This window comes from Aythya ferina (assembly GCF_964211825.1).
Source record: "Aythya ferina genome assembly, chromosome: 1".
In the NCBI taxonomy this organism is placed as follows: domain Eukaryota; kingdom Metazoa; phylum Chordata; class Aves; order Anseriformes; family Anatidae; genus Aythya; species Aythya ferina.
This window is the reverse complement of record NC_140296.1, coordinates 20,579,540-20,593,544: the sequence shown is the minus strand read 5'-3', so window position 1 is coordinate 20,593,544 and position 14,005 is coordinate 20,579,540. Positions and strand designations below refer to the sequence as shown.

The following is a 14,005-nucleotide window of genomic DNA, read 5'->3' as shown; positions in this document are numbered from 1 at the left end:
TCCTATAATTTGTCTTGCGCCTGTGCTTTGGAAGCAAAGCAAAAAAAAAAAAAAAAAAATCCTTGAAAAAAGGACAGTATAGCAGATTATGGGGTGGAACAGGAAAAATTTCTCAGGATTTGATGCTGAACTCTTACCACTTGCTGAGAAGAATCCTGGCTATAAGAATTCCAGTGAGATTGTGCTCTGGAGAGCGATGCTGAGAAATGAAGATGTTGATGTGTGATGCCAGCATAAAGATTGCTGTTAACTGATGTGGCTATTCGCTCTACAAGGACACTTGTGGACACATTTTAGGGAAGTGCCACTGTAGGTAGGGTCATTCAGAAATTAAGGAAAGTGATAGTCATGTGTTTCCATTGGGTTCTGCACTGCAGGGTCTGTTTGGTGTTCCAGAACTGAGCTGTCCAGAAGGATTTCAAGAAGCACAGGACAAAGCCTTGCAAGAATCGGAACAGCTAGTCCAGAAGGCATGTTCAACACCACCTGGACCTGAGATTGTAAAGATCTTTGATCAGCTTTCAGATGCCTTGTGCAGGGTAGCAGACTTGGTAAGTTACTTTTTTGATTATTACTTTAAGCAGTTTCTTCTAAACTGATTGGCATAAACATATCTTTTAGAAAAGCATCACTCTTCATATGAAGAGAGCAGACCCAACCATCATACAGAAACCAGTTGTTAGTAAATATCTCACTGAAATTTTTGATATTGGTTTTCATATTTGAATTTCTCTGTGTGGTTTCAGTTTTCAAATCTTGTTTCTTTCTTTTTTTTTTTCTTTTTTTTTTTTTTAATATTCGAGATCTCTTCTGTGCCAGGCACTTTTTCTTCCTGAAAGCACTTATGCACTCTGCCAAGTCACTAATGTTCTTTTCTCTCTTATTTTTTAATATGGACTATGACTATTTCCTCTTAATCTATCAATATCTAACTCAAACACTGATGTCAGAATTCAATGGTCATAGTTTTGTATTGGCTTGCTGAGCTAAAATTATTTTGGTTCCTCCTATGTGCTACTTTCAAATGTACATGTTCAAAGATGGCCTATGCTTGCAGAGCTGTATCTCGAAGCAATTTGATGATGGTTCTCTGTTGGCAGGACTTCTGAGATCTACTATTCAGCACCTACTCTGTCACTACTATACAGGATTTTAAGCAGGCATTCTTGCCCTAAAAAGTGAAAGTCTTAAGTGTATTGAATACAGTGTGCTTAATTCATATCTGTGAAGGTTCGTTTTAAATTTTTTTATAATAACATTTAAAGCCTTTGCAGTATCTCTGTGTTGGAAGGACTCTAAGGTACACACCATACTAACACAGTTTTAATAAGTGTATAGATTAAAGCTATTTTTTGGAAAGCAACATTTACCATCTGGTTTAAAAGTTGTCAGCACTGTTCTCCAATAAACTTTAGTTATGAGAAAAAATATGCAAATTATACAAATAGATTGCACAGAACTGTATAAATAAACATTCAATTAAGTAGTACTACTTCAGTGCAACTGTATTTATAATTGAAGATTTAAATTTGTCTTTTTGCCTCACTGTTTTTTTCCTTTTACTCTGTCAGGCTGATTTTGTGAAAATTGCCCATCCTGACTTTGCATTCAGAGAGGCCGCTGAAGAAGCTTGCAGGAACATTGGTACTATGGTAGAGAAGTATGTTTTCTTTATTTTGCTATTGCCACATGCAATTTTAAAATTTGCCCTATGATCATCTGTGGTAACAGGGATCAAAAAAATATGTAAGAAACAAAGTGTCGGTCTTGCTGTTACAGATATTCAAGAATTTAGTGTCATTACAGTATCTAGTAAAAGTTTACTCCGTTTCATTTTACCTTCAGAACAGGTTGTAGGTTATCAACTGACTCCATGTCACTGAAACCCGTCAAGGACTTAAAATTATGTTTTTCTAAGACTCATGGCGGTTAGCTAGCTGTTATAAAGCATATGTAACAAAATCCTAATTTGTTTTTAAGCTGTTGTATTTCACAACACTTTTTCTTCTGGTTTGTAGAACCTTTGAATTTCAGCCTGTGAGTAGGATATGTGAATGGGGAAAAGACAAGCCCGATTAAATGGAGTGTTTGGGGATGTGACTGTCTGGGGCTGTGATATATGCCTGGTCTGCCTTGGTGTGTGTGATCTTGTAAAAGTCCATTTCATAGAACTTGTTCTTAAAATCTTCTGAGTTTGAAGTTTGGCCCTGCTTCTGGACCTTTGCTTCTTTTCTTTTCTTTTTTTTTTTTTTAATATCTGAAAATCTAAATTCTGAAAGTTACCTCTGTGATCCAGCAAGTGCATCAGCTGGTAAACTTTGTGACTGAAGAGGCTAAAAAGAATTCTAGGATGTAATTTCAGCAAAACTGTTGCTTTAGTCTTTCCATTGTGTTTGGGAAACCCTTCACTTGCAACTGGATTTTTCAAGACTTAGGTTGAGCACACCATCTGTAACAATATGACTTGAATGTCCGAATGCTACTTCCAATTTAAAATTGGTTAAAAGGAGAAAATATTCAAAATTAACATGAAACTCAGAGATGCGTAAGTTATTGTAAAAGTTGAAAACTAGCTATTGCTGAGCGTTCATTTGCCAAGCCTCTCTCCATCATAGCTGGATGGACCATAGCAGGTCCTGGCAGTCAGCTGAACCTGGGGACCTGGACAAGCCTGAGAAATGGGCCTATGGTTTATTGCTAATGAGGTTCAGCAAGTCCAAGCGCAAGGTGCTGCACATGGGTTGGGGCAATCCCAGACATGAGCACAGACTGGGAGAAGAACTCATTGAGAGCAGCCCTGCAGAGAAGGACCTGGGGGTTCTGGTGGATGAACAGCTCAACACGAGCCAGCAGTGCGTGCCTGCAGCCCAGAAGGCCAACTGCGTCCTGGGCTGCACCAACAGAGGGGTGGGCAGCAGGTGGAGGGAGGGGATTGAGCCCCTCTGCTCTGCCCTGGTGAGGCCCCACCTGGAGTGCTGCGTCCAGGGCTGGGGCCCCCAGCACCAGAAGGATGTGGGGGTGCAGAAGCTTCCTGCACCTCAACTGATTTAAGAAGTTAGTGCTTGGGACTGGCAGGCTGAGGGCTGCTAATTTCTGTGGGTATGCTGATGTGTGTATGTGCATAGCCTTCATTCCATACTGCGATTCTGACCCGGTAATCAAGGTCAGTATACCTGCCTGTAGTAAACCAGCCAGCAATCTGATGGAAGTAGTACTCTGGCACAGAACAGTGAGCAGCTGGAAATGTTCTGGGGATGGTAAGCTCTCAATCTACAGCAGTGGCAGCCAGAACATTTACCTGATGGCAAGCTTGGGCACAGGTTTCAAAATAAGGACAGAAAACAGATAGAAAACATCTAAGGATCAAAAACAGTTCTCACACCTTCATGCTCTCACCATGATTGTCATTGTATGTGGAAAGTAATCTGCCAGACTTGCTTGTATTTGCCACAAAATGCCATCCAGAAGGATTTTCCTGTTAGAAGAACAAGACCTGTTTCCAGGCCAGTTTGTCCACACATCCTTTGTATGTTAATTTTGTAGTTTTTCAGTGTTGTTGTGAACTGGAAAACGTTTTGAAAATGCATTTTTTTTTTTTAGTGTTGTCTCAGTAAATACTAAGCTCTGACTTTCTGTTTTACCGAAAGGGTTGTTAGGCATTGGAATGGGCTGCCCAGGGAAGTGGTGGAGTCACCATCCCTGGAGGTCTTTAAAAGACGTTTAGATGTTGAACTTAGTGATATGGTTTAGTGGAGGACTTGTTAGTGTTAGGTCAGAGGTTGGACTCGATGATCTTGAAGGTCTCTTCCAACCTAGACAATTCTGTGATTCTGTGACTTTGAATGAGTAATATCAAGAGACTGAAATGTTTTTTGTTGCTCATGGATGATTCTTTTACTCTGTCTTTCCAGATTGAATACAGATGTTGAACTGTGCCAGAGTTTGAGACAGCTGCTAGCTGATGAAGTTATTATGAATTCCCTAGATCCAGAAACCAGGTACTTACTAATAATGTTCATAGATGTAGATGTTTAGATAGTATATATCATTCCTTACTGAGCTAATACTTTGTGTTTTATCCACTTAATTTATACAGCTGGAAAGCATACTGTATTTCTTTGACAAATTTATTAGTTATTACTAAATCACCTGTACATGAGTTAGGAAATATGTAGTTCTGCAGTCTTGGAGAATGTCTCTGTGACTGTAGAGCACAAGATATATTTAAACTGCATTACTGAGATCTTAAAACAAACAAACAAAAAAAAAGCCAAACAATAGAATTTAAGATTTTCTGTAATATCTTGTTGAAAATGAGGTGCTCTTCTGTGGTGTGTATGTCAAAGTGTTTAACAATAAACATAGGGAACAGACTTAAATAACTTAATTTCAGTTTGAGTAAACTGAAATCAGTGGGCTTTATTCAGCCTGAGAATATCAGGTGTAATGCTTGATTTTTAGATGTAGTCTGGAGTCCTCTAGAAAAATTTGTAATACATAATGCCATCATTGATACTTGAGGAAAAAATAAGAACTCATTTATTACTGGAACTTGTGAGTTGAAGAGGATTTTTTATCTTTCAAAAGATTATCAATCAGATTATCAGAATATTTCCTTAAATTATACTTTATAATTGCTGTAACATGTTTTATTAGCTGCTTATTCAGTTATAGTTTTGAATTAATTTTTCCCTGACATGGTTAGACAAGCTTAATGCCTAATCTTTGCTCATCTAAGAGTAAGTTATTTTCTTCACCTTCTTTCCCAATAATCAAAGGTAGTAGTTTTGAAAAGGTCATTTTCTGATTATTTAGAAAAAATTAAGTATAAACTTAAAAAGGTAATTTGCACTAATTGGGTAACCATCTACATGAATGTTGTAGAATTATTTTTGAAAAATATTTTTAATGTGGATGACAGAAATATCTACAAAAGAAAAATCCTGTCACTGAGTAAACTATTAAGGGCCTAAAACATAGGAGTTCTGTGTCCATAATAACAGTACTCATAACAGTGGAATGAATAATTGTATCCTCTGTAAAAGATGTCAAACATAACTACTAAAGGTAAAAGCTGTGAAGAAGTTATGCTTATCAAATGAGGCTGTTTTAACAGGGATTTACTGTATTTTTAGGCGAGTGGCAGAACTTTTTATGTTTGATTTTGAGATCAGTGGCATTCATTTGGATGAAGAAAAGGTAATTTTTTGCTACAATATGTGAATAGAAATTTGCCTGACAATCAAATACCAGGTAATGAAATCTGCAGGGCATGAATCGTGATTCTGGGTCGATTTGATACAAGAATCACACTGTCCTCTGTGGAATTTTGTCTTCTCAAAAGTAGTGAATTTTGTCTGTTTTGAGTCACTTTTATAGTGCTTTTTAATGTTGTTTTAGATGTTAGTTGGCTGTTCTTTCCAGTTTGGCCCTTACCATTCTTTTCTCTGTTAAGGAGAGTTATAAGCAAGTCCTGGGAACCTGCATCCTTTGACTGGTGTCTGCATCAGATATTTAAAATAAGTGCTTAGCTGTCTGAGCAGCTCATTTAGAGGGAGAAATGCAGCACCTCGTGCACTGTGATGACAGGTTAATCAAGTAGAGCATTTTAGAAGGAATCAGGTGTGTGGTAGCCAGAGCTAACATAACTAGAAGTTGCAAATTTAATGCGCATTTGAATGTCTGGGCATGGTCTGATTATTTCTCTTGGAGCTTTTACATGTTTTTGCAGTAGTGAATGATGGATTTGCCAAAACTAGCAGCTTTCACTGTGATTTGTGGTATGGATGCTCTGCTGGGTGTCTGTTCATAGCTCATATCCCTGTGTAAATTAATACCTTATTTATTTGAGGTATGCCCTCAAAAAAGGTCTGTACAAAGACTCTTTTACCAGATTTATGTGGTGAAGTTACTCTAAAAAGCATTGTTGTGATGGTGGTTTGCAAACTGAATGTGCTTCTAGAATATGTTCCTTACAATTACGTTGTACAACAAACAACTCTGAAACCTGTACTCTGGATTTTGTTTTTGATTTGTCTTTTTTTTTTTTTTTTTTTTTTACCGTGACAATTGTCTCTGTGCTGCTTTATCCCCCTCCAGTTGCAATTTCACTTGCACCTTGTTTTTGCGTATTTTCCTCTACTTCCCCTGCCTCTTCCACTTTTTCTTCTTCTATTACTTTTACTCAGTGTTTCTTTTCACTCTCATTTCAGACTGCAAAATCCCTTCATAACTTGAAATTTACTTTTTCTGTTACAGAGAATTTCTGCTTTTTAAAATAAAACTTAAAAGATGTATCTTAAAGAGTAAAAATGAGAGGACAGGTCTGCAGGTTTTGTCATTCTTTTCACATTACCAAGTACGTTTTGTTTGTACCCTCCACCTTTTCTTTTGAGCTATGAACCCACAGGCCACAGAGAGCATACTCTACTAACACGATCCCGTTCACTGAAGCAATTGAAGTCTTTGATTGTAGGGATAAATGTGTGAAATACTGTACTGGTGGTGTTAAAACACTAAATCACAAATTCCTCGGGGACAGGTTGAAATAACATAAATGCCTTGTGGTCTGCAGAAAATACTGCAATACAAACAGTAACAAGAGAACTGTAATTCGGTATCTACTTAGATTTATTCAGGATGCTGGTAGGATTTATCCCTCTTCAATGTGCTTAATTTTTTCTCCTTGATATTTTACATGGCAATCAGGTTAGGCATAGTTTTCTAAGCACTTATCAAGTAGTTAGCAAAGCCTATGTAAATTCTACCTAAACTCCACTATATGCTTTCTTATTGTTGAAACATAGACTTTTTCTTTTAAATTTCAATTCTGTATTAAATTATATATCTGATCTTTCTCTTGTGAACTTCTGCTGTACCTTAGGGTTTTGTTGATGCTGTAGGTCTAATTGTAAATGTAGTATTTTCTGCATAATTTCTGGGCAGGTTAAGATTTTGGAAACTTTTGAGTCCTGTTTGAACCATGCCTGAAGATATTACGTATTTTGTACTTTATTTCTCTTACAGCGTAAAAAAGCAGTCAACCTCAACGTCAGAATCTTGGATTTATGTAATGAATTTCTGACAGGAACTCACCTTCCCAATAAGATTGACAAGCACGTTTTGCCAGAGCATATTCGGTATAATTTTACAGCTGAGGGCAATTACTTGCAAGTTGCTGGTCTGCACGCTGACTGTCCTGACGATCTGGTGAGTACTTCCCAAGTCTGCTTTGGCATATTCTATAGCAATAGTGCATACCATTTTTTTTTAATTGTTATTCAGGCAAATGCAAATGGTTTATGACTATGATGTTATGAGTAACAAGGAAGAACTGTTCTAGAATATGGTAATCGATGGCAGCTGTGGCTGTGGCAACTATGAAATAGTGGAGGTGAAGTTCCTGAATGGATTAAGGAAGAAGAGAGGCAGAATTCAGAACATGGATTTCAGGCAAGCATGCTTCGGTTTATTCAGTAAACTGGGAGGTGGGATCCCATGGGATGCAGCTGTGAAAGGTAAAGATGCTCAGGAAATCTGTCAGTTCTTTAAAGATAACATCCAAGGACAAAAATGATACGAGGATACCCGCTATCAGCTTATGCTGAGAATTAGAAAGCCAGGCAGACTTAGCAGGAGCCAGGCTCTGCCAGTAGGGAAGTCATGGCAGAGCTTCATCTCCAAAGGGCAGCAGACAGGAGGTGGAAGCAGGTACAAGGCACAAGGGAGAAATCTAGAAACACTGCCTGTACATGTGGGGATGGTATTAGGAAGACCAAAGCTCAACTAGAGTGGAGACTTGAAAAAGACATCAAAAACAACAAGAAGAGCATCTACTGCTGCTTGAGCACCAACAGGCTGAACAAGCAAAATGTGGCCTTAATACTGAGTTAGGTGACGTAGTTACAGTAGACACGGATAAGGCTGAGATGCTAATTGCTTTCCTTGCCTCAGTGTTCACCAACAAGGTCTTCCTAGCCTCTGTACTTACTGGAAGAGTTCCGAGAGAAGAACAGCTAGCTGTAGATGAGGACCGAGTTTGGGATGACTTGAGAGAACTCAACCTGCACAAGTCCTTGGGGTCAGACGGGCAGCATCCAAAGGTTCGGAGAGAACTGGCTCGGTGTCCTTGAAAGGCTTGATGTCCCTGGCAGGCTGTGAAGACCAAGGAAGAACGCCAGTAACTTGTGGAAATGAGATGTTCCACCCACAACATACTCAGAAAGATCAAATAAACAATCTGGGGAGCTACAGGCAGTTTAGCTTCACTTTGGTCCCTGGGAAGATGGATCAAGGAGCAATCCAAGTTAGATTAGTCTGTATTGATGGACAACCAGATGTGTAAAAAATTAATGATGTGATTAGATTCAGAGAGTGGTGATTAATGTGTTATACTCTCCTGAAAGGCTGGTAATGAAAGAAGTGTTGCAGGGTCTCTCCCGGGGCCTGTCCTGTTTTACATCTTTGTCAATGACCTAGAGGAGGTGACACTGCTTGCACACTAAGTTTGCACATTGTGTCAGATTAGGAGGAATAGATCCGACAATTTTAGTTATCACTGATGATGCTTTTCTTAATAGAATTAATTTAGAAAGTGTTCATAAATTGGAAATGAACTTAGACTCTTTAAAATGTGGCAGTGGTTCTTCAGTCTTCAAGATGTCGCACATTCCTTGAGTCACAACTCTTCAGTGTTCTGTGTTCATTTCCATAGAGCAATTAGGGTGACTCTGAAATCTTTTTTATCATGAAAAAGAGAAAAGCTGACTGTGGTAGAACCCAAGCTGTAGTGTTTATTCTCTGTAGGAAATGAAAATTTAATTAAAATTATGGCACTGAGGGGATGTAGATAAAGGAGTAATACTCACTGTAAGTCATCTATAAACTTGCCCTGGAAATGGTATGATCTGCAGAATTGCTACTGAAGCTACAAGTAATACATCAATTAAAGAATGCAGTTCTCTGAGTCAGGTATTTGGAGAAGCTCTTTGGAAATCATAAAATTCAGGTTGGAAGGGATCTATGACACTTGTCAGTTCAAGCTTGAGCCTGTTCAGAGCAAGATCAAGCAGATCAGGTTGCTCAGGGCCATTTTCCGGGTGAGTTTTGAATGCTTTTCAGGGATGGAGATTGCACTATCTCTGGACAAGCCGTACCCTAGTGTTTGACCACTCTCATTGTTTTTTTTTTTTTTTTTTCCCGGTATTAAATTAGAAATTTTTACCTGCCAGCTTGTGTCCATTACATCTCATCCTCCTGTTCTGCGCCTCCAAGTAGTTCAAGATTAAGATCTCTCCTGAGACATTTCTTCCTTGGTTTGGTGAAATGCCACTCTCTCAGCCTCCTTTCGGAGTCATGTGCTCCAGCCCCTGCATGTACTGGTGACCATATGCTGGACCAACTCCACTTTGTGTTTTTCTTGTCCTGGGGACAACTCTGAATTCAGTGCTTGAAATGTAGTCTGAAAAGTACTAAACAGGGAGAAGTAATCACTTCCATGGTCTGTACTCTTCCTAGCAGAGCTCAGTGTGCTGTTGACATTAGCCACAAAGGCACACTGCAGTGTTCAAGGAAGGGGAAGTATCTCACTTTATATGCATTTTTTAATGAAAGACTGGTGGAAGAGAATAGGTACAAAATGACTTGTGAATTACTGTTGTCATATATATTTAGTCTACAGCATCCTCATGAGAGGAGAGCAAAGGGGCAGGTGCTGATCTCTTCTCTCTGGTAAATGGTGATAGAAACCTGAGGGAATGGCATGGGGAGGGTCAGGCTGGGGGTTAGGGAAAGGTTCTGCACCCAGAGGGTGGTCGGGCACTGGGACAGGCTTTCCAGGGCAGTGGTCATGGCTCCGAGCCTGTTGGAGTTCGAGAAGCATTTGGACAGTGCTCTCAGACATAAGGTCTGATTTTGGGTGGTCCTGTGTGGAGCCAGGAGTTGGACTCGATGATCCTTGTGGGTCCCTTCCAGCTTGGGATATTCTGTGATGTGGCAATTCCAAACCCAGGGCCTGCATTCTTATTGAGTATTTGATCTAAAAGAGAAGCTTATTTTGAAGGAAAGGAACCATAAGTTGTTGTTGTCTTTCTTAAGTCTGTTTGTTGTGTACAAAATAAAGGCTTTCCTCAATTGGTTTGTGAAATACAAAAGCATTTTACCACAGTTGCTGAGGCTTGAGATGATTTTTTTTTTGAGAGTTACAATAACATGAAATAGGGGTAAGATGGATTGTCTGTAGGCAGATGGACAGACTAATAGATTGCTGCTTCAAAAGAAATAAAGCGTTTTTCTTCCTCTTCTTTCTGTCCCCTGCCCCCGTCTCTGGTTCTTATCAGATCATTTCAGGAGCCAGTTTAACTGACATGCAGAGGACAATTTAGCTTTCTTCGTGTTTATTTTCAGAGCTTTTAGTGAGTTAAGGCAGCTCACAGAGGAACACAGATGTTGTCACAGGGAGAGAGGCCATGAGCAGAGAGGGGACTGTTGACAGGAGTAGAGAACAGGACCCTTTTTAGCAGACTTGAACGGTTAGGTTGTCTCATTGCATTTCCTCATTCCATCTTTGAGGGGTAAGAAAGCAGTAATTGTCAGGCAGTTGTAATTAGCATTATTAAAAAGTTGTAGGCCTTTTCTTACCACTGTCAATGAAATACAGCTGTAATGCCAGATCTTCAATGTCATTGCTTGTTTCCTTAAGAGTTATACTGTACTAGTGTGACTTTTTTCTTTCATATTAGGTGCGAGAAGCTGCTTACAAGATTTTTCTTTACCCAAATGCTGAGCAACTGAGCCGTTTGGAGGAACTGCTTGCTAGCCGAAACAGCCTGGCACAGCTGGTTGGGTATGACACCTTTGCCCACAGGGCTCTTCAGGGAACAATGGCCAAAAATCCAGGTATAAGGCGTATGGGGAAGGATATGCTGAGAAATCAAATGCTCTGTGTTAGGTATGAAGTTAAAAGCTGCTCGTTTGTTTTGCTAAGTTTACACATATTTGTCCCTGTGAAGTTTCTCGTTGCAGTTACACTTAGCTATGGGAAGTACTCATGTTTTCAGTAAATGGCAGTACTTACCAAGTGGGGATCAGTGCTTTTGTTCAGAATTAGTGTTCACTCCTTAGATTAGGAAGTTTCCATTATTCCAGCATATAACAATGAGAGTGTGGTACTGAATTGACTTGAAATAATGACATAGTGGTCAATAGTGTAGTTTGTTCTAGGGACACTTGTTTTGTTCGGGATGTTCTGATCTGAACTTAACGCCTTTTAAGGGATGGAGTCACTTTCTATTTTTTTTTCTTTTTTACTTCTAGAGACAGTAACACAGTTTCTGGAGAAGCTTTCTGACCAGTTGTCTAAAAGGTATGTCTTTTTCACTAAGTTACTTTGTAAGCATAGTTTTATTCCCAGAACAGAGGGACTCATGGACTCGAAAGTCAGTCATTGCTGCTTATTATGGGTTCTGATGGAATAAAAAGCAAAACTTTCTCAGAGCCTTGAGGGGAGCTATTAGAATAAATTCTGTGATCAGAGAACAACCAAGACTGAATACAGGTGATGTGCCAAGAAATTCAGGCAACAGCACAGAAGTTTAAGTGATAAAGTTAAGTGTTGTGTTCTCCTCATATGCACACCTCCATATATTTTACATCTGTGAGCAAATTTGTGTTTATACTGCTTGCTTCCCTTAATTCCACACAGCACAAAACAGTTTCATCGCTGAGTATTAATGGGGTGTATTGTCAGAAAGAGAATACTTGGGGATGGGCACAACCAGAATAAGAGAGACTTGATTGAAGGTACCTGAATGAGAAAAAATGAGAACTTTTCCAAAAAGGAAAAGTTCTTTTACTGTAAGGGCCTTTCATTTTATAGCATAGTAACAGTCTTTGATGATAGGCTTTTGTTAGGACAGAATGTTCTTTTACTTTGTATTATATTGCTCAAAATTTTTTTCTGATCACTTTCATCATAAAAATATTTTTCAGAACTCAAAAAGACTTTGAAATGATGTCAAAGATGAAAATGAAGCTTAACCCCCGGAATTCAGTAAGTTAAATTTACATGTATGTTGAATTTTTTTAATATAGTATAAGCTAACCTTGTTTTACATGAAAAATCAGCTGAATTTTAGTGTACGACATGTATCATGACTGCAAAGAGGTACTTTCCATTTTCTTGTTTTAAATGGTTTTTGACTTCCTAGCTGCTATTACTATTAAAAACAGCCATTGAGTGCAGGATGGCAGTTGGTTTATACAAAGTGATAATACTTTTTAAAAAAAAATTAATGGACTCTTTTTTTCTTGAAATCTGGTATAAAGTCCCACTGCATATTTGAATAAGAAATATGGTGTGAAAGCAAATTTAAAACAAAAAACAAAAACAAAACAACAAAAAAACAGGCTTCAAATTGTGGAATATGATATTATTTCTGATGATGAATTTAGCACTGAATGTTTTCCACTATGTTTTAAAGTTCCGTGACTTATAGAAACTGCAAAAATATGCAAAGGAAACAAAACGTTTACTTTGGGTTCACTTGCTGTTCATTATTGTAATTATAAGCTGGAATTCTCTTTCAGAAATTGATGCCGTGGGATCATCCTTACTACAGTGGCGTCCTCCGTGCTGAGAGGTAAGCTCCTTATGTTCCTGATTGTAATGTAAATGAGTGTCTTTATTTCATTCATTTCACTGAGGATAATGAAAGTCCTCAATGTAAACAGGATTTCCTTCTTTGAAGATGTTCTTTAATATGAAAAAATAGAGAATATCCAAAGGGGCAGTTCTTTGCAACATTTCTTAGCGTTGGAATGCCTGTGAGGTTTTGGCTCCTCTGTTTTGCGGGAAAGTAGTGGCCTTTGAAGATACAAGAGGATAAAACAGTTTCAGAGCAGATAGAGAATCCTTGTTTTCATTATGCTTTTAGCTCCTAGCTGAGCTGTAGTTATGTTTAAAAATAAATTTTGAATCACTGAGAATACAATCCAACTCCTCTTCATATTATAATCGTATTTTATTTCTTTGCTGAGCTTGCATCTATTTTCTTGCATCTTCTACAGACCTCGAACAGAAACTTGAGTAGATTTTCACTCTTCTTGGGTAGAATTCATTCTCATCTCTCTTGCAAAGATTGTGGAATAAGTCTGCAACACAAACTTAAATAGTCCTTGCAAGTAATGAGATGCCAGCTCTGAAAGGCATGAACCCTACATGTTGTGTTTATTAGATCAACAGTGGTGACCTTTCAGATTTGTGTTATAAAAGATACTTTTAAAATGTGCTGCTCTTGCAAAAGGAGGAGGAAAAATCTTGCCTTTGTTGCAGATTTGTACATTTTTGTTTTTTGAATAAACTGAGTCTGGAAGAATCTGATAAAGGAAGAAGTTTGCTCTGAATCAGAAAGCTGCAATAGTAAAGACGTGGCATTATGAAAGGATTTCCACCAGTTGTCCTGACTGTTGGATTCACGGCTTTCTTGTACTTTGATCCCAAGGCAATAGTTTTATGAGCAGCAGGTGTGACATTGATTTGTCTTTAGCTACCACACATTCAGATGGGAGCTGATATATTTATGTGCAGCAACATTCACGTCCTTGCAACATGCATGGACCTCACTATGCAGGGGAGCGTGAGGGATGTTCAGCTGCTGAGTTAGCTCACTGGAGCTGGTCCTGGAGCATGCAGCACTCCACAGCACATGCACAGATCGCTTTTTTATGGTGTGGCTTGGGAAGTGGCTGCTTAAACCACTAGAAGTGTGTAGAAGTCTCAGAGTTTGTTTCGCCTCCTGGGGAGAAGCACCTTCTGTTACCATCTTACGGTCCTTCGTAGATGTTCTAATGAAGCTAGCCATTTTGTAATTGAGTTGCAAATGATTAGAAATAGATTATTCTGCCCACTTTGGCACTAGGAAGAAAAGCATTTCATTTCTTTGTGGAGCTTTGTGAAAGATCCAGGAAAGTTACTTTATTTCAAGAATAGCCTGGTAGCTTTCTGAAG

The 14,005-nt window shown here is 38.7% G+C and overlaps 1 protein-coding gene across 1 annotated transcript in view; it reads left to right on the top strand.

Annotated features, from left to right (window-relative positions):
* MIPEP (mitochondrial intermediate peptidase) overlaps window positions 1-14,005 on the top strand; it is a 75,785-nt gene that overhangs the window by 1,311 nt on the left and 60,469 nt on the right. Inside the window, exons 2-10 of the mRNA XM_084497679.1 lie at window positions 378-551; window positions 1,572-1,660; window positions 3,912-3,998; window positions 5,136-5,199; window positions 7,027-7,209; window positions 10,740-10,896; window positions 11,314-11,362; window positions 11,989-12,049; window positions 12,586-12,638. Of these exons, the coding sequence (XP_084353805.1) occupies window positions 378-551; window positions 1,572-1,660; window positions 3,912-3,998; window positions 5,136-5,199; window positions 7,027-7,209; window positions 10,740-10,896; window positions 11,314-11,362; window positions 11,989-12,049; window positions 12,586-12,638 (917 nt within the window). The remainder of the gene's footprint in view (window positions 1-377; window positions 552-1,571; window positions 1,661-3,911; window positions 3,999-5,135; window positions 5,200-7,026; window positions 7,210-10,739; window positions 10,897-11,313; window positions 11,363-11,988; window positions 12,050-12,585; window positions 12,639-14,005) is intronic.